Source organism: Tachypleus tridentatus, chromosome 11, assembly GCF_004210375.1.
Source record: "Tachypleus tridentatus isolate NWPU-2018 chromosome 11, ASM421037v1, whole genome shotgun sequence".
Taxonomy (NCBI): Eukaryota; Metazoa; Arthropoda; class Merostomata; order Xiphosura; family Limulidae; genus Tachypleus; species Tachypleus tridentatus.
Window position 1 is genome coordinate 56,640,618 of NC_134835.1, and position 21,707 is coordinate 56,662,324.

The 21,707-nt window shown below is 33.0% G+C and overlaps 1 protein-coding gene across 2 annotated transcripts in view; it reads left to right on the forward strand.

Annotated features, from left to right (window-relative positions):
* LOC143232204 (succinate dehydrogenase cytochrome b560 subunit, mitochondrial-like) overlaps window positions 1–15,269 on the forward strand; it is a 29,313-nt gene extending 14,044 nt beyond the window's left edge. For both annotated transcript variants that reach the window (XM_076467353.1, XM_076467355.1), the window contains exons 5-6: window positions 12,398–12,561; window positions 14,649–15,269. In XM_076467353.1, the coding sequence (XP_076323468.1) occupies window positions 12,398–12,561; window positions 14,649–14,753 (269 nt within the window). In that variant the 3' untranslated portion in view covers window positions 14,754–15,269. The remainder of the gene's footprint in view (window positions 1–12,397; window positions 12,562–14,648) is intronic.
* The last annotated feature ends 6,438 nt before the right edge of the window (window positions 15,270–21,707 follow it).

Here is a 21,707-nt window from a genome sequence, read left to right on the forward strand (position 1 = left end):
GTCAGATAGGCTAATTGATAAGTACAAGTGGTTGACAAAGGTATTTTTGAAAAGCCATAACATAATTGAGTCAGAGTTACTGCTGAGAATTAATTGTGGGGATGAAATTATGAGTGGGTCACTAGAACTGAATGCTAGGCTTAGATTAATATATAAAGGTGAATATATTTGCTGGTTGTATTTGTGGGATTATTTCAGTGGAAGAATTGTTTTTTTTTTTTTTTTTTTTGGAATAGATGTCTTTCATTTAAGTAGGATAGGGGGCTATTAACTCTGCTGTAAGAAATGTTGTAAATTAGGACAAGACAGTGGTGAGGGCCAAAATTTAATTTAATGACTATTTTATGAATTTGTTATTAAATTTGATATCTAATTGCAAATTACAATTGAAATTTTAGTATTATACATTAATATCATAATTTAAAGGTAAATATTAAAAAACACAAACATTGATTTTTATATGCCATGTGGTATGTTGAATACAACACCTAGTTCAAATGAGATAGTTGTGTTGTTTTGTACAAATTAGGAACTCAAATCACTGAGGTTGACAAGCTAGAATATAAAAATTAACCTCCTGTCTTTTCTGTTGGTCGAGATATCACTCGTGTACTTAATCAAACACAGTAGACCAGCTCACCTATTTCAATTTTTGGAAATGCTCCACTTATATAACTTCTGTCTATGAAATGTGATTTATTCAATTGAAAGCTCAGAATGTTCCTCTAGTAACTTTCTCATCCATTACTCAAGTGATACATTATCATCATTTCCCATTTCTTTCTTGTAAAACAAGACTTCAAGAAGGTAGCTTGAGTTTTTAATATGCGTGAAGTTTCACATACATACATACATACATATATTTATTTATACTTAAATATAGCTTTGTTACTAAGCTTGATAAATTATAGTTGAATTCTATGGTATTGATATAGTTATTTATTGGCTATTTCAAATGTTTATATAAGACCTAAAAAAATTTTCACATCCTTAATGTGCAAAATTGTAAAAGGCTTTCAACCTCTGGTAGGCAGTAAACAAGTATTAAAGTCATCATAATTAAAAAATAAATTGTTTGCTATACTTATTTACTGCTTTGTTTTATGAAAAGCTTAAGAACTTATTGGTAATTAGTAATAATTGGTAATTTTAATGTTCATTAAAACATAGCCAAGATGCATTACTTTGTAAATGCCAGTTTTATATTCTTGAATACAGTAATGTGTGTGCATGTGTACCATGTCATTGTAACTTCTGTGATGTTAGCTACCAATGGCTGAAAGGTCAACGATAAATGTATATCGTTATAATACTTAGGCTAAATTTTTGTGTTTTTGAGTTATAATTTGTAGTTATTTTACAATGATTATGAGAACATTCAAATCTACTCAACACTCAGATTCCAATTTGATAGTAAAAGTAACAGATAAAATGTGAAGTATTTTTCTTTGAAATAATTTTGATAATTATCTGGAGGTTATAAATAGTTTAAATGCCAAGTTAACTGAATCATTGATAGTCAACATTTTAAAGACACATTTTACAAGAAAATATCTTAATACTTAATTCAAAACCTGATTAATTTTTTTTACACAGAAGTATTGTAATATTTACCAATAACCTGCAGAATTTTGTCAATATATGAGTACATAAATTGTAGTATAATTATTCTCATGCATACTTCACCCAACCTGTAATCGAAAGGTTAAGGTGGTTATCTTCACCAATTGGTTAAAGAACCTACCAGAAATAATGCTGGTTTATATTTATTGTTAACTTCTAATATAGGAATAATTAAGAGGGTGGAAAATGGTGAACATCTGGATACAAATGACCAATTTTCTATTAGGTTTGTTTTGCAGCAAATAGAAATGGGCAATAATATTTTTGTTTCTAATTTCAAAATGAAAAACTTTGTATGGGTGTGACAAGAATTTGCTGTTGTGAAATGAATGGCTGAGCTATAGGAGACATTGTTCAGATGTGGAAAGTTTTTGTTAATATTCAAGATAAACATATTCCTTATAGAAAGAAAAGGGTGGCTCACAAAGTTTTAGTGGTTAAAATAAAAAAATATTGCAGATTTAGAAATTTTAAATTGAATGGTTTGAAAGATTTGGATTATAATAGACTAAGGAAATTAGCACATTAAAAGAATGTATGAACAATGTTGACTAAAAATATAAAAAATTAACAGTAAGGATCTCATTAAATACATAAAGTTAGTGTCAGAATGGGGAATAGAATCCTTGACAAATGATAAAGGAAGACTACTATATAATGATTAAAAGATGACTGAGTTATTAAATTTTGCTTTTTCATTATTTTCTCTTAAAGATTTAAGCAATATTTCTCATCTTGAACAGTTGATGAACAAAAATATTTGAATAAGATGATTATATTAATTCTGAGCCTGCAAAGAAAAGATTGGGAAGTTTGAAGAATAATTCTACTGGACCAGATAATATTTGCAAAGTTTTTGAAAAAGGTTAATAAATTGGATATGTGAGCCACTTGCTATTATTCTTTGTATATCCTTGAACAGTGGGCAGGTGCCAGATGATTGGAAGTTGGCTAATGTTACGTTTCTTTTCAAGAGAGATGATAAAAATTATCCCATTAATTATAGGCTTATTAGTCTTGCATCAGTTGTAGGAACATTTTTGGAAAGTCTGATTGAGAAGAAAAGAATAAAATTTTGTATTTTATTGGATAGTCAACATAGTTTAAGTAAGGGAAAATTTTGCTTTCTAAATCTTTTGATTTTCTTTGAAAAGGTTACTGCTCATGTAGATGAGGATAAGAGTGTAGATATGATGTATTTTAATTTCTATAAAGCACACCCCTTGGTGTGGATTCCTGAATGTGGTGAAAGGACCTCCCAGAGAAAGTTCTGTTCTTTAAGTGTACCTCCTCTGGGATCTAAACATCCACTTACATGTTTGCCGTGTATTGCAACCCGTGAAGGGGAGGAGAGGATCCTGGTGGTTGAGGGGTCTAACCCAAACACACACCACTTTGACCTTGAATTCCTGTAGACAGGCAGCCTTGAGGTGGCCCCCCTTGGGTCAGTTGACTGTTCCACTCAGTACCAGTATTGGATGTTCTCAACAGGTGTTGTGGACATTATATCTGATGCTGGTGTATAGGTATAGTGCTCATGAAACCCTGGCATTGCTGCAATGTTCTTGTTTGACATTGTAGTGGATCTCCTCGTAGAGCTTTATGGTGGGTGGGGTCAGTGGGCACCAAAATTTCCCTTTCTTTATTTTGTATACTCCAATTAAAATCTTAATAAAATAATGAGAAGTCTATAGGTAAATGACCACATCTTGAAGATTCTGAGCAACAATCCTCACCATCCATACCACCTGTTGTACCTCATTTTCTTATATTGCATTCACTTTCAGACAAACCTTTAGGGCAAATGTCTCCCTTTTTCATTCAGAAAGGACTAGAAGGACTTGCTGGCTATTCAAAGTCAGTAAAAAAAGCTTTGATCTGGTGACATATTGGTGGAAATATCCACATCTCAACACAGTGAACCCCTGTTGCATTCAAAGCAATTGGGGATATACCTATTGAGGTTACACCTTATGCTACTTTAAATTCATCATGAGGAGTTACTGTTCAGAGGGATTTGAAGAGCATCCCAGAGAGATTCTCACTGGTTTCTCCACTCAAGGAGTTTGTGCATTGAGGCGTATCTCCACTTGCAAAGATGGAACTATGGTGCTGACCAGTGTCCTCATAATGACATTTAATTTGCCATGTCTGCCTGCCACTATCAAGGCAGGTTATCTTAATTGCAGAGTAAGGCCATACATTCCAAACCCTCTCCGATGTTTCCAGTGTCAACGGTTCGGTCACTCGAAGATGTCATGTTGTGGTTTCTTGACGTGTGTTCATTGCAGTGGCAAGGATTATGATGCCTCTGAGTGTGAAATGGACCCTCATTGCATCAATTGCAATGGCTCTCACCCATCCTATTTTTGTTCTTGCCCTAAATGGTTGGAAGAAAAAGAGGTGTAGCTTTTGAAAACGATTCATAACATTACCTATCCTGAGGCTCAAACATTGCTGTCGACCTCCTCATCTTGGACATATGCTGCTGCACTTCTTTCCACAGCTACTGTGGGAGTGCAGACAGATTTTTCTGTGCCTCCTAAAGAATGGTTCTCCAAACAAAGGAAAAATCTTTTGACCTCCATGGTTAAAAAAGTTGATGAATCAACTTTTACACCTATCTCTGTCCCTGATCAACATTCCACCAAACCCCAAGATTCACATCCTTTGGTTCCAGGTACAGGCATTTCCTCAGATCTTTCTTTCTCACCTCAAGATGCAAAACAATCATTCGTTCACATTCTCAGTCTCTGGAATCCCCTTCCAACTGCAAAGACCTGTCCAATCGACCCAGGACAAGATTCATGGAGGTCAGTAGACCTCCCTCGAATAAGAAAAGTAGGAAAAAAGATGTGGTCATAAACAAAAGGGTTCTCTGCCCAATTTGCCTACACGTAAATAAAAATGGTCACCTTGGTACAATGGAACTGTCGAGGTTTACGTTCTAATCTGGATGATGTCAAAACACTGATTGCTTCCTACCATCCTGTTTGTCTCTCCTTACAGGAAACATTTCTGAAACCTGCCAATACAGTCACCTTTCTGCAGTTTTCTTTATACAGAAATGACAAGCTGTGTGATAAACAAGTGCATGGAGAGGTGGCACTGTTGGTTGATCAGCATGTGACCACCCTGTCTTTGCCACTCGACACACCCTTTGAAGCCATAGCCATCCGTCTTTTTTTGAGTCATACCATCACTGTTTGTTTTCTCTACCTGTTGCCTGGTGAAACATATGAACAATCAGACCTTAATGCTCTCATTCAACAGTTGCCGTCTCCCTTTTTCATTCTGGGCGACTTTAATGGACATCACCCCCCTCTGGGGAAGTGCTGATAATGATGGGAGGGGTCACTCTGTAGAGTGTATGCTCTCTGATAACAACCTTTCTCTTTTCAATACTGGTTCATCTACTTATTTCCATGTGCCTAGTCAGTCCTTTACTGTTATTGATCTCTCAATTTGCTCCCCTTCATTATTTATCCATTTTTCATGGAGGGTTGACAATAATACATGAGGCAATGATCATTTTCCTATAATCTTGAGAGAGACTAGCCATGGTTGATGTCACCTGACCATCATGCCCCATGGAAGCAGGATCAGGCAAACTGGCCCTCTTTCACTGCTCTTGCAGAACTCTATCCTGCACTGTATGGCAGCAGTAACTGACTGTATTATCAAGCAGCTACTCAATGTATTCCTAAATCCTTGACACGTTTTCCACTATATTCTCATCCATGGTGGAATCCTGCCTGCCACATGGCACAGAAGGCTCAAAAATGAGCCTGGGATACTTTCCATAGATTTCCCACACTCTTGAACCACATTGCTTTCCAGTGGGCCTGTGCACATGCTCAATGAGTAAGACGTCGAAGCCAGAAGGAATCTTGGATTAAGTTCATAACCAGAATATATTCTACCACCAGTTCCAAAGTCATATAGGACAAGATTTAAAAGGTCAGTGGGCAATATCTCTCTGTCCCCCTCTTGATCTTGTACTCACTGATGGCCAGGAAGTAACTGATACCCAGAGCATTGCTGATACTTTAGGTGAAAGCTTTTGCTGGGTATCTAGCACTTCTGCCTTTTCTTGCACTTTCTTAGCCATCAAGACTCAGGCAGAGCAGTTGCCTCTTTCCTTTCAAGCTGATTGTCTCTATAACTATTATCATCCCTCCACACCAGTGGAACTCAAACTGGCCCTTCTTTGGTCTGACAGTACATCGGTTGGACCTGATGATATATACTGAGATGCTGCATCATCTATCTCCTGCTTCTCTTGCTGTTCTTCTGATTGTTTGTTTTTTACTGGATCTGGCAGGAAAATGTTTTCCTGATGCCTGGCACCAGGCTATTGTCCTGCCTTTCTTGAAGCCTGGGAAGGATCCCAAGATTCCTTCAAACTACCATCCCATTGCTTTGATGAGTTGCCTCTCTAAGATCTTAGAGAGGATGGTTAATGCTTGTCTTGTTTGGTTCCTCGAATCAAACAACCTCCTCTCACCCACCCAGTGTGAGTTCCGATGATAGTGCTCTACCATGGACCACCTGATTCGACTTGAAACATCAATCAGAGAAGCCTTTTTCAAACGACAACATCTTGTATCGATATTCTTTGACATTGAGAAGGCTTATGATACAACATGGAAGTATGGCATTTTGTGAGACCTCCATATACATGGGTCACATGGCCATTTGCCCATTTTTATTAAAAATTTTTAATGGACTGGAGATTCCGAGTTCATGTGGGTTCGACACTTTCCCGTTCTTTTCTACAGGAACTTGGAGTCCCTCAGGGCTGTGTTCTGAGTGTCACACTTTTCAGTATAAAACTTAATGCCATCACTAAACAACTCTCACACTGTTGCAAACAGGCTCTATGTCAACGACTATCACATCTCATGTCAGTCATCGAACATGAGGTATGTTGAGCGGCAGCTACAGAATGCCCTCAATTGTTTACTGAAGTGGACCACAGTAAATGGCTTTACCTTCTCTCTCTCTCTAAAACCATTTACATGCATTTTTGCTGCCAACGGGGTATTCACCCTGATCCTGAACTCAGTCTCAGAGACCACAGGCAGCACAACTTCACTGATACAAAGTTCTTGGGGCTCATCTTTGACCATAAGCTAACCTTTATGCCACATATCAAGCAGCTGTGGGTCAAATGTACAAGAAAACTGAACATCCTCCGTGTCCTCTCTACCACCACTGGGGAGCAGATTGACATTCTATGCTAAAGATATATCGTGCTCTTATTCGATCGAAACTCGACTATGGATCATTGGTCTGTTGCTCTGGCAGACCATCAGCTTTAAAGATGCTAGACCCTATTCATCATTAAGGACTTCAGCACTGCACAGGGGCTTTCCACACTTCCCCAGTTCAAAGCTTATACATAGTCTCATAAACCTTTTTTGCACATCTGCCGTTTGCAACTCTCTTTACTATATGCTTTGAAACTTTGTTCCTTACCAAAGCATCCCACCTGGGATTGTGTTTTCCTTCCTTGATGGGCCATGCTTTTTTAGACCAAACAGTCTGTCATTGTTCCTTTTGGCCTTTGTATCCAGGTGCAGTTAGATGAATTGGGTCTGTCCTTAGATAACATTGCTGTATTCACTGGTCAGTCCATCCCACCATGGCTTCTTACAGTCCCCAGTTGTGACCTATCTTTAAGTCATCTGAGAAACTAAGACACTCCTGTTTGGAAATACTGTCTGCTATTTGCTTAACATCTTTTGAACTATCCTTCTATTCCTATTTATACAGATGGTTTGAAATCAGGTGACTGCGTTGGCTCTGCCATAGTTTGTGGTTCAGTGGTTGCATGCAGAATCCCCTGTACAGCTTCTGTGTTCACTGCTGAACACTATGCCATTTCTCTCGCCCTGGATCACATAGAAGTTAAGCAGTATTTATACTGACTCGCTTAGTTCTCTACTGGCCCTGGAATTGCTTCACGTTGGTTCACACCCTGTTCGTACTGATATTCAAAACTGACTGGTCCGTTTCTCTTTAACATCTACTTCTATCCAGTTTTTCTGGGTACTGGGCCACGTTGGTATTTGCGGGAATGAGGTAGCCGACACTGCAGCTTCGTCTATCTGCTGTGGCACTATCAATGCTGTGCCTGTCCTGTACATGGACTATGGTCCTGTATTCAAGGCTTGGCTCCATGCCAGCTGGCAGTTGACTTGGAGTGAGCAATGCAAAAACAAGCTTTTCCAAATAAAACCTTATATTGGACTTTGGCTGTCTTGTTATTGTAAAGATCAAAAAGAGGAAGTTTTTTAACTCGCCATTTTCTTTTATCTGGCTAGACTACGCATTGGTCATAGTTTTTAACTCATTATTGTTTTTTTTTTAATCTGGAACTGTTGCACCAGTGTATAGTTTGTAACACTCAAATCACTGTAAGCCACATTTTACTTTCTTGCCATTGTTACGACTCTCAACGATGGAACTATTTTAAGCATGTTTTGTCCCAGGGTTTGCCTGCAACATTGGACAGTGTTATTGGTGATGGTGACACTGTCCACCTTTGATAAAGTTTTTAGTTTTTTAATGGCCATTAATCTTTTTAATCTCATTTAAATGTTGGATATTTATTCATTACACCTTTTTAATTGTGGTTCCATTTTAAGTCTCAATCTCTCTAGTTCAATTTAAAATTGGAAAATGTCTAGAATATTAAATAATTCGACACCAGGACTGGAAAGGCTAACTTCAGGTGACTAGCACTGCTGTTTGAACTACCCATTAGTTGTCCAGTCGAGTTGTTATAACAATTTTGCTGCATGTCTTTTAACACTTTTATTACTTTACCTTTTGGTACTGGCCATAATGACATATAACCTGGAACCAGAACTGGAAAGACCAACTTCAGGTGACTGACGGTGGTTTTTGTACTTACCTGTTAGTCTTCCTGGCAGGTTATGATCATTACCACTTTGCTAGAGAAAGTCCTTTACTACTTCTCTTTCTCTGCTTTCTCTCTTAACATTGTAGACTAGGTGTCAACATTGGTTTTATGTTTTTCTGTTTTTCAATGATGTTTTGTTTTACCTTCATTTCTTTTTCTGTATTTTACTACATTTATTTTTACCTTTTTACTGGACATTTGGCACAGATAGCCTAGCTGCTTTGTGCCATAAAACACTAATTCAATCAATCAATCTTTTATCTGGAACTGATGCACCAGTGTGTAGTTTGTGTTACACTCAAATCACAATAAGCCACATTTTACTTTGCCATCATTACTACTCTCAACAATGGCACCATTTTAAGCATGTTCTGTCCCAAGGTTTGTCCATAATGTTAAATAGTATTATTGGTGATGACAACACTGTTCAAGGCCATTAATCTTTTTAATGCCATTTAAGTTTTTTAATTTATACTTTACACCTTTCTAATGTGGCTCTCTTTCAAAAATCATTGTTCATCTAGTTCAATTTGAAATTAGAAACTGACCGTAACATTAAGTAACTCGAAACCAGGACTGGAAAGGCCAACTTCACATGACTGACAGTGGTTTTTGTACTTACCTGTTTGTTTTCATGGCAAGTTTTATGATTATTAGTCACACTACAGAAAGTCCTTTACAATCTGAATTACTGTAATTTTTCTCTTGATGTTGTATACTAGATGTAAACATTGGTTTTATGCTATTTATTTATTTTTTAAATTTGTTTTGTTTTACCTTAATTTTGTTTTATGAATTTTACTGAATTTACTTTTACCTTTTTACCAGACATTTGACGCAGATAGCCTAGCTGCTTGGTATCTAAAAACACTAAATCAACCAACCAACCATAAAGCACTTGACAAGGTACCACATAAAAGGACTATTTAAAAAAAACTAACTTTTTAGGATTAGGGATAAATTGGCTAATTGGATGGAAGAAAGAAGGTGGTGGTTACAAGTGGAATTCTGTCAAACTGGATAAATGTCAGAAGTGTGGGGTATTTCAAATTCTTAGGACCTTTGCTCTTTGTTCATTTATGTTAAAGACACAGATGAAAGAATGGTCAATAAGTGACATCAATTTGCAGATTAATATTAAGGTTTTGATTGTTACTGGCTGTAAAGAGGCTGCTAATGATTTACAAGATTCAGATTATACAGTGAGTTGGGTGAATGAATGGTAGATGAGTTTTAATTATAACAAATGCCAGATAATTCATGTTTTGTCTTGCTCCATTTAATTGTTGGAGAGGGTTTAGAGGTGGGGTTAAGATTTTTGAAATTTTCTCTTGAGAAAATGCAAAGTTAGAGGGGATCTAATTTAAATGTTTAAGATTTTTAAGCAAATTGATAGTGTTGATGTAACATACTTAATTGTGACACTGGTAGGACCATGTGACAAACATAAATTTTGGCAGGGTTAGTAGTCATCTTCAGTTAGTTATTTTTCTAACAGGGTGGTTGGCATTTAAAATGGGTTGCCTTCAGATGTTGTAGAAGCAGTAAATTTAAGTGAGTTTAAATGAAAGCTGTGTAAATGACAAGGGCTGGTTCTGAGGTTTCTGTTTTTTATATTTTAGTTTGGAGGATGGGAAAGCTAACATACACCAGTACATCCCTTGATGTCCCTAAACAGTATATTCCATGATATGGGTAACTGGTAGCTTCAGAGCTTCATTTAGCCCCCTGGTGAATATCATTTGGACTGTAAAGCTCTCAAGAAAGTTTATATTATCAACAAATCCATTACCACTGATGTTAATACACAAAGTTTAGAATAAAACCACAATCCAATTAATCTAAACTTTTATGGCAGAAAGTTTATATTATCAACAAATCCATTACCACTGATGTTAATACACAAAGTTTAGAATAAAACCACAATCCAATTAATCTAAACTTTTATGGCAGTGTAGTTCTTGGTGTAAAAAACGAGTATTTTTAGTCTTATTTTTTCATCTCATGCTAAAATAAGAGCTGCTGACATGTTGGAATGTGCCTTATAAATATATTTTTGTATATATTTAAATAAAGGTCACTTTGACATTTCCAACAAAAATTTAATTGCAAATTGTACTTACCATAATTAGTTTCTATTTGCATGAGTGAAGTCTATGGTGGCCCAGTGGTATAATGCTAAAATTCATGATTTAATACCTATGATGGATATAGTATAGGTATTATATTGTGTATCTTTGTGCTTCACAATGAAAATAATTTGCATAAGTGAAATGAAAATAATTACACAGTATTACCATTTTTATCATGGAAAATTAGGTGCTTTCTTCTGTTAAGAATTTGGTATCAGGCAGGAGGTAGCATTGCCTATGTGGGGATGGCTATGATTATCCATTGAAATGGTATTTTAAATATCTTTTCAATAGGTCATCAGAACTTTACAATGTTTCCTGTAATAACTATATCCGAGTCAAGTTCTGAGAATGTTTTTAAATATCCTAGCAAAACGTTTGAATTTCTTGTTCTTTTTTCTTCTGCTGTCTTATTACATGACAATTTAAAATCCAAATACTCACTTGTCGCAATTTTTAATGGAAGATCTGCTTTTATAATAATTATTATTATTAACTAGCTGTACTAAAATAAGTAAATTTATTTTTTAGTTTCAATGATGTTATGATTACCTCTTCAAGTTAACTTTCTTACATAAAATTGGTGTTTCTTAGAAAGCTAAAGTGTACATGGTGAAACAGGAATTACCAGTTATAGATAAATAACTATTACCGGTGGAGCCTCATTGTATTTCTTGTGTCTATTGAAACACTGCATTAAAAAAAAAAGTAAATGAAAAACAAACTTTTCAAAAAAAGGAAGTAAATCTAGGGATGGGTAATATCAATCCTTCAAAAACAATGCAAACTAGATCTTAAAGGTTACAGAAATTTCTTTTTATATGTAAGGTTAGAGGTTATTTAATAGTGATAGATTACTAAAAAAAGAGCGTGAGGGGATTTATATGTAAATGTTGCATACTGTCATATCCAGAGGTTTAAATAATTGTATTTGTCAAATGTCCACACAGGTTTGTTCAGTTATTTTAGAACATCGATGACAAGACAAATTCTTCTTCTTTACTCTGTTAATACAATAGTTTGTGATAATTTACTTTTAGTTGCCACTATATGCTCTTTATGGCTATACTTGCAAACACAGTCTAAACCTATTTGATTATATTTCTCTCACCAACTTTGTTTTAGGTAAACTATGTTTTGAATGTGTACTTATAAATAGCCTAGAACTTTCCACACACTACTAGTTATTAGGACATAATAATACACAAGAAAAACTTAGAAGGTTCTAATAACATCATGATGAAGTAATGACATGTGAACTACACAATATATTATTTACATAGTTATGTAAACAAACCTATGATAAATTATCACTTCAAAAATAACTAAATTTAATACTTAACTATTGTGTTTATTTTACATGGATACTTTTAAGAGGATATTGCATACTTCTACAACAAAACCAAGAGTAGCGGTAAGACAGATTATCAGAGAAAGATCAAAGTGATTAGGCATAAAGACTTCTCATTTTACTCTTGGTTTATAGTAAAATAATTATTATGGATATTGTAAATAATTTTAAAACATTTTTCACATAAGGTAAAACCACAAATCATTTAATTACATTTAATTTTTTCTTCATGTTCATAATGGTAATGAATACATTTTCATACAATTTATGCTTTTGACCTTTTAATTGCTACTGACTAAGTTATGACTTGAAAAAAGCTATCAACATCTTAAACACCAATAAATTTGTTTATTTCTGCAGTTTTATGGGGATTTTCTCTTGGAATGTTAGTACTGCCAGGAAGCTTTCCTCATTATCTGACAATGGTGCAGTCACTTCACCTTTGGCCATCATTTATTTTTACTGTAAAGTATGGTCTTGCCTGGATTTTAATATTCCATATGTGTAATGGGATTAGGCATTTGGTAAGTGATTCTAATATTTTGTTATTTACTACATTCATTTTTTGTATGAACATGTTACATTTATCAGGTATTTCAATACCTGTACATACTTGATTTGTAAAAGATTAAAATCTGAATATTCTCATCTATATTTACATAACAAAAACCATAAAAAGTCAGTAGTGGACATGACACTCTTATGGTTAAAATAGCTGCAAGTTTCACCATTCTATAACCACTTTAGAATATTTCTTTACCATAAATATTCATGTAATTATTTTAGTTTTAATGCAGGTGTTAATGTTATAAACATAATTATCATTTTATACATTTATAGAACTTGCATGTGAAAACTGCTAGAAACTTGTCACATGATGAAGGAATCAGAATATAAGTACAAAATGCCTGATTAAAGATTTTCACATATAACTGACCATTTAATGCTTCTTTAATTTAAATTCCAACTCCTGAATTGTGGTATTGGTCTGTATAAAGAGGTTATCTGGTATCATCATAAGTTTTTTTTGTTGCTTTTTTACAAATTAATAAGCATTGTTCTGCCTGTATGAATTTGTGTTCACTGAATTACACAGACACAGTGACAAGTCTTTACTAGTTTTCTCACATGAAGTCCAAAGAAATGAGTTTTACTAATGAACAAGTTTAATTATCTTGTGGTGTAGTATTTTGAAAATGTATTCTTTTTAGCATATTAGATGTTTGATACTATGTATAATAAATATTTTCATGTACTATAGTTTAGGATTTAAGAAAAAATACTATGTTTTTATACCTGAATGAAAGTAATTCATAAAGCATTTAAACTTGAATTAAGTTTAAAATGGAAGATTAGTTTTGTCAGAATAATAGCTGTTGAATGTATTAAATTAATGAGCTTGACATTCTTCTAGTTACTCAGCTCTGCAATTAATGTAATGCTTGATCTAAAATGTGATGCATTTTGTCAAAATCTATGTTGTACTTACTGTTTTTTTTTGTCATAAATCAGAAGATAACTTTTTATTATTAATACTGTTTATAAATAACAATGGTACTTTTACCAAACATGTCATTTATTTTGTTGGCTTCATGCAGATGGTGTATGTGTGTATCATTTGACATTACTTAAGGCAGGGAAAATCAAAATGGTTAAATTCTTAAAAAATGAGAAATAATGAACTACTGCGTTTTAGATTCTTTCTGGAGCATATCTAGGAATCCCTTAAAATCAGGAAAAAAGGATATTTTATGGATAAGTGTGCACTCTGAAGCTTCTTTTATAGCATAGATTGGATTTTTGTTTTGTGCATGTGTGTTCAAGATTTAAGATTTTTTTCCTCACTCTGCAGTGACTAAATACAGTGGAACCCCTCTAAGTGGCCACTGCTTTGGCCACTCCTTGAAAGCAGTCATTCAATCACAGTCCTTTTTTTGTTTACATAATCCCTAATTATGTACAGTGGAACCCCTCTAATCAGGCCAGTTTGTCTCAGTCCTGAAGATGGCTGCTTTAGAGGGGTTTCACCGTTTTTCTTTACTTTTGAGTTGTACTGTAATAACTAGTTGTTCTAATAAACTTAGAAAAGCAATTGGTATTAGCTTCAGATATATTTGTTTGACCATCATGTGATTAAGTGCTACACTTAAGTAGCCAAGAATGAATTAGAAGTTATCAGTCCAGAAAAGTAACTTATGCATTGTGCTTTGGATAAGACAGTGGAATAGCTGTAGCAACAAAATTTTTATTAGCATTACAAGCATGCACATGGCTGACTGTTGGGAGCTATGTGTTAATAACTGCTAGTTTATTTGTAAAAATTACTGCAGCATATTGCAAATATATTTTTCTAACAAATGTAAATATTGAAGCTAATTCTTTGTTTAATATCAGACCAAAATATTTCTGGCTTTTATATTTTGTTGAGCACACAAATTCATTAACTAATTAATATTTATATAGTAAAATCAATTTTGTTGTAACATTTGCACCTTTTAGTTTAGTGTATTGTTAAGCAATTTCTTGCATGGACAATTTTCTTTTCTAGAATAGTAATAAATACATTGTACTTTATAATTTAATTATTTTAATTAAATATATTCTTTCCTAGGCTTGGGATCTTGGTTATGGCTTTGAAATAAAAACACTGTACAAGACTGGATGGCTGGTTTTTGGTTCTACTTTTATTTTAGCAGGAATTGCTGCTTCAATGTAATATAAAATGTAATGATGTCTGGTGAGAATACTATTTAGAATTTTGTAATCTATTCATAGGTTTTTGTTAGTCATATGAGAGAGTAATTATACAACTTTAATGTCAACTGCACATAAATTGTATGCTATCTTAGAAGTTCACTATTTAGTTTGCATAATACTTTTATAAAGGGGGAGGAAAACCAAAAAACAATATGCCAGGTAATAAAGGTTGTATTCTCAACTGACAGTAATGCTTTTAATCAGGATAATGTTCCCTTGCAGACTTTGAAATTAAATTACTTTGTTTTCTGTGATGTAATTTATATTTCTTGAATGTTGTTCTAATATGAAACCACCATTATTATGTAATTTCAAGTACATTTTATATGTTAGTTTTCCTGACAGTACATTCTTATCATTAATCCAGACTAGTTGTAGTAACAGCTGATAGTTTATGCACCTTTTGAGTAACAAAGTAAAAATGTAATACTAAGATGTTTGTACTAAAATAAGGAATTAAATAGTTTGTGAATAATGAAGTTGTTTTATTTTCTTTAATTCAGTACACAAATTGGAAAATCACCCTGTACCTATCTCCATAATATGATGTTGAAGTTTATATACTGGGTGCTTTGACAGTACCATTCAACATGGGATATGTTGTTAGAGATAAAATATTAATTTTATTCTGCACTTTTGTTTTGTTATTGTACACCAGACTTGCACATCTCAGCCAATGTATGCCTCACTTTGTGTAGAAATACATAATAAATTTGGAACTATAGTAACAACCCTTGTCTCAAAAGGGGACACATGTGGTTAGTTAAACCAATTTGTCAGTTTCCATCAAAATTTTCACACGTGCTTCATGAATAGTAATGTACATACCTGTAAATAGTCTTTATAATTCAAGCCGAAAGTAATTATAATGCTGAATTACCAGAAATTGCCAATTATACCAGCAGAGTTGGAAAAATTCTCTACTAGTAGTTGTAATTACTAGTTAATTACAAGAAGCAAGCTACAACACTTTGACCATCTTTCTTGTAGTGTAAGAATACCTGATGAGGCTGGACTTGCTTAACATTATTACTGAACACTGAAGCAGAATTGTTGCACATTAAGCTCATTATATTAAAACAAATGTAAATAACTAGGTACTTTTAAACAAATCAAGTAAATTTATGGCTAGAATTATGTTCAAGTTACTTCACCAATTACCATGACACATAATTTAAAAATAAATGGCTTATCTAACAAGCAGTAGTATACTAAATCTAGTTTCCTACTGTCCCCTTATTAATGATGCCAAATTGGAAGTGAAATTACCTTTTTCAGATATACTTCAGTTTATCAGAAATATAAAATCCATCTAAATATAGTAATCTGATTTTTGTTAAGTACTATGGCCCTTTGTGGAATACCTGTTATGTCCATCACAGCTACTGAAACTTAGAATTTGGCATTATAAATCTTGAGCATTACTAATGTGTACATGAAATAAACTGTTAATCAAATAACACACCAACAATAATAAACCATGGTTAAATTGTTTCAATGAAAACAGGCCTAATTATTTCTAATAGCAGTTATGTTAATTTATACACAAAGTACATAAAATAGTTGTCATTTCACAGATTACAGATATAGAAATATGATAGTCTTTATTGGCTCCACAATTTTATCTGACAGCACAGTGACCCAAACAATTTATTTAAAAAAATGTTTTTACTTCTGTATCATGTTTCTTACTACATATTAAACCCTCCCCTCCTGTCAGCAATAAAACAGCTTGGGATTAAATTGCAGGGAGAAATTGAAGTTGGGAGATTGGGCTTAATCATTTAAAGCAGAGTATACCCTTTGTCAGTAGTATAACTGTTTAGCTTGCATTTTACAAAATCACTTAATATTTGCTAAAACAAATGAAATTTTTCCCTCTAGCTTATGGTGCATGAAGACTAGAAGTCAAGTCACTGTTTTTAATACACAAGTGCTCCCATTGCCTTTAAATTATAATATGAATATTGTTATTTGTAGGTATCAGGTTAAGTTCTCAATATTTGTTCCTTACTGAATTATAGTTCATATCACATATAAAGAGTTCTAAATAAAATGATTCCACATGTTCATTTTTATTTCACAATGACATGTAGGCAAACTGAGGGTAAAAGAACTAGTTTTAGTACATAATTGTGTATACAACTTGCAAATGTTATTCATAATACCTACAAGATAAAATGAACTAAGAGCTTTTGTGAAATAGTTAATACTTACCAAAATAAAATCCAATTTTCCTAAATTCAAGTGTACAATATTTCTGGATGTTTCAATTATTGACATATCTCATGCATTTCAAAAGAGGCACTTGAGCTTCCCTATAGAGTAAATCAATAGCTATGTGATAGTTGCAAAGAAAGTATTTGGAAAAACAAAATATATGGGACAACATGGGTATGTGAGGTACACTAATACAGTTCTGTTAAGCTATTTTTGTGAATATGAAAAAAGATTGGCAGTGGCATAACAGACCTGTTACATGTAATGATATGTTATATTAAATGTTAATTGGAAAATGTACACTCTACATATTATATGCAGATTTTTTTTGTCTGCAGGAAGGCTATTTACAGCTTCAAATACATAACCTATCATGGAGTGTTTAACTGTTATTCTATAGCCAAATGCCAGTAGAGAACCAGGAACATTTTACAATTGTTTCATTAATATAACTAAATTTTCAATAAATTCAAAATTTAGTACATGGTTATGAAGGGTTGTAAATGACAATGGATAGATATTACTTATTGAAAAATTTATTTGTTGTACTAAATAGTGGTAAAGTTTCAGAGATGCATGTTATAACTTTCACTACAACACAAATTTGGGACCATATTGGAGTTTTACAAATATTCAACCATAGTCTTAACCTATAAAATTTATTTTAAGGTTTATAGAAAAAGTTATACAAATAAGTTATACTATTACATACTGTAAAAGCTGACTTTGAACATTATTTAATATTAAAGAGTACAGTTACAAATTAACACAATACAATGTGAAAAAACCTCCATTTAACAATAAAGGTGGCAGTGGGTATTGTCAGCCAGTTGCCTTCTCTCCAGGTGGTAGTTCAAACTTCAGATGACAAATAATCTTATGTTTTAAATTTGGTTTTGGGTTATAACAAAGCTGAGCATGGTTGAGCTCCAAAGATCCTCAAAATACAAGCAACCTATAACTCATTAGGTTGTGCTGGCCCAGGGCCAAACAATGAATAACAATAAAGCAATAAGTAAAGAATTAAAGATAAAACAACAACAAAAAAAAAAACATGCTGAAAATTGAATTTCTTTGTTCACAATGGCTGGAATGCTGGTTAATGATTGTGTATGTTTGATCAATACCAAACATTACTTTAAGAGTTGCTATTATAATCTTGTAAATAAATTTAACCAATGAAAACTACCTTATTTTTACATCACATTAATTGATATAATCACTTAATTACAAACAATTTGTCTGTACTTCTATAATGGAAGTAGCACATCCAATAAAACCAAACCACAGAATGGTGTTATTAGTATATATATTACAAACTCTAGGAATTTGAGATAAAAACCCAATGTAACAACAAATGATACTAAATTTAGTAAATGCATACTTTATTATAAAGTTAGTTACTTTCCAACTTAAAATATGTACTTTATTCAGACTATTAACAAGCAGTTATAAGTGGGAAAATATCTCAACATTAAGATGAAGCTAAGCTTTGACATGGTTCCACAATGGGAAAAAAGTTTAGGCAGAGCTAGATAATATAAAGACAGCAGTTGCTGATATTGGAAACTTGGGCCATATCCAACTCTTAACTCCAACTAAAGCATGGCTGAAGCCAGCTTTTCTTTAGGAAAACTACAGGAAATCTCGACAATTTATAGAACACCCTCACTGTCTGGTCATAGCTTGGAAGTTACTTCCACAATAGGTTCTCTGTAGTAACATCAATGCATCCAGTCCAGACTTTATCCAACACATGTTCAGTTTCCATCATCAACCATACTTTTTTTTCCTTCGAATTTCCTTTCAAGTATATGCTGGTCTTTTTAGTAACGTTGCACAATATCAGATATGTATCTGAAATTTCTTTGAAGAGTGTCTTCATTATGAATAAACAACCTGTCCAATTAGGAACTGTAATGCCATCTCAAGCTCTAGATGGCTTTTTGTTTAGCTGTAGAGTTTCCTGAAAGAGAGGCTGGCTTTTTTTAGTAATAATTAAATATCTTAATTTTATAGCCAGGGAGGATCAAATTGGATATTTACAGGAGTAACAACTTCTAGGCAAACAGTTACCACCAGTTAAGAATTTATGTAAAAAACTACCTCTACCTGTGCAAATATTATTCATTCCCACCAAGAAACAGATTCTTGGGAAGAAGGTAGTTGTCAAAGTTCAACTTTCACTTATGATACAGTACAGATACAAGTGTTTATAATCATATTTCTTGCACCCCTCCAATTTAAAATGTATCTTAAATTAAAGAAATTATATAATTAATATTAATACCTATATACGTCTTACATTGGTCTAAAAAACTTTTACATTTTGTCATATCATTCCTTTCATATCTATTTTAAACAATTAAAAAAAATTATTTAAACATTTTAATGACTTACATAATTTTTCATGGAATAGTGACAAGACTTGTATAAGAAAATACAGAACTGATGAATATTTAATACTTTCAGTGACCTGCTTCAATTACTATACAACTAAAAGCTAAGAGAGTTTTCATCCTTAGGTCTAAGGTAAACTTCAAAGAATACACTTTCATAATATCAAACACAAGATAGTTTTTAAACTAAAATTTATTATACTGTAAATGTCTGTTATATTAAGTTCCATGTATCACACTGACTTTAAACAAATTAATGTGTGTTAAGATATCAGATATATACATAACAAACAGTGTAGAAATTATCAAGTAATGAAAAGTAGTTGTATTTTAACAATACTGATGAACCATTTAATAAAGTTCAAAATCCATCATCGGAAAAGATAAATGCTGGTGGATTCTGCAACTAATCACATTGGTCTTCACCAGGGCCATTTGATGATATGCAGAGTATTTATGTCCTTTGCATTAAAACATGCAATGTAAGCAAGCCCATACAAGTATCTGGCCTTCTCTATTCCTTTTGCATGTAGTTTTATACAGCTTTTGTTTAAACACAAATGGAAAAGATGTTCCACTAGTTACTATGACTTTTTCCCACTCAAGTTCAAGCAAATAGGTAGTTACATCATCTGTTTACTGCTGACCTTATTTTGACAAGTTCTTTGCTGAACACTGGTGTTAGCAAATAGATGCATTTCCATAGTTATAGTAGGATTTTGCTACCAGTTCCTTCACAAAATAACTATCAGAAATTTGAAAACCCAGGTTTTATAATTACTCCCATCTCTGCTGATAATACAAAAGTCGTACAAACATTGGTTTACCATATTTATTGTAACACTTCACAAGTTGTAAAAATATTGGTTCACTATATTTATTGTAACACTTAACATTACATTCTATTTTCACTTCACAATTCCTGTAATAATACTGACTGATTTCACATTTCTTATCAACTATCCATCCTATAACCAAGATGGAGTCTTTTCTCTTGAGGTTGATTGATAGTCACACCTTCCACTATTCCTCCTCTCCTTCACCATATAAAACTTTACTGCTATTTCTAATACTAAGCAACATTTGGCATTGTTATTGTTCTGATCATTTCTACAATTTTTCACTTCTGTCCCCATCTCATCTTTCTTGGGATAAACTAAACTAAACTAATAATCAGATTTTAACTATTCATTTTGCCCTCAATGGAATTCTGCTTAATAAATTTTGAAAACGTGATTTGTTTTATAATTGACTAACTTTATCAAATGGATAAATAAGGAAATTTTGTTGCAACTACTACAAAATTTTATTGCCTCCTAGTTTTAATTTTACCTTTCCAAATAATTTAACATTTTCTGAATGAGAAAGGCTTTGTCACTTTTTGTAGCATTATCTTTATTTCATGATCTTGCAAAGTCAAAGTTCATATAACTTTGACTAGTAGCTTACCAAGTAAGCCCTAGAACAGTATGCTTACTAATATGATTACTAAACATAGTGTTATCAATTTGAAATTGATTAACATTCAAGTACTAATATTCAGTCTGACATTTCTTTTAGACCAGTCAAGTGTTGTGCAAGTTCTTTAATGATTAATCCTAAATTCCCTAGGAGTAAGTACTGCATTTCTTAGTATAGCCTTTAACTTTACTAAGCATTTCTGTATTACATTAATCTATTTTTGTTTTTAAAACAAGATCTCACAGGGTTAGCAATTTTATGTGAAATTATGCCACCATGTACCTAGTTTCACTTTTCATGTTTGAGAGTAAACTTGTACCTTCTTTGTGTTCTGAACAATTTTTCACTAATTTTAAATTAACACAACCAGTTAATTTTACATTTATGTAATAATTGAAATTTTAACATTACAAAATTACCCAAAAATCATTTGGGTTAGGATATGCTACAGGTAGCATTACCTCACTTTTCATATTGGATAACAAGATGTGACATGTTTGAGTTCTGTGAAAAAAATTATTCCAATTTTATGTAAAAATCCATTACCTTAAAATGTATATATTATATACGTAATAATACTTGTACAAAATAATTTTCAGAAATGGGAACATATGCTCTTCGAATATCATCTTCATTCACCTCTAGATAAAGGTGTCATTTGAAATACCCATGAATGGATCATCAGTATTCAAGAATTATTTAATATTACAGGCAGTTTAACTGACTTGCAAGATGTATAATTTAAACAAATCAGTTACTTTGAAAGGTGTATATAAATTAAAGTATTCTTAAAGTTTAGGCTATGTCTGGCCATGTACTTCAATTTGGTCATC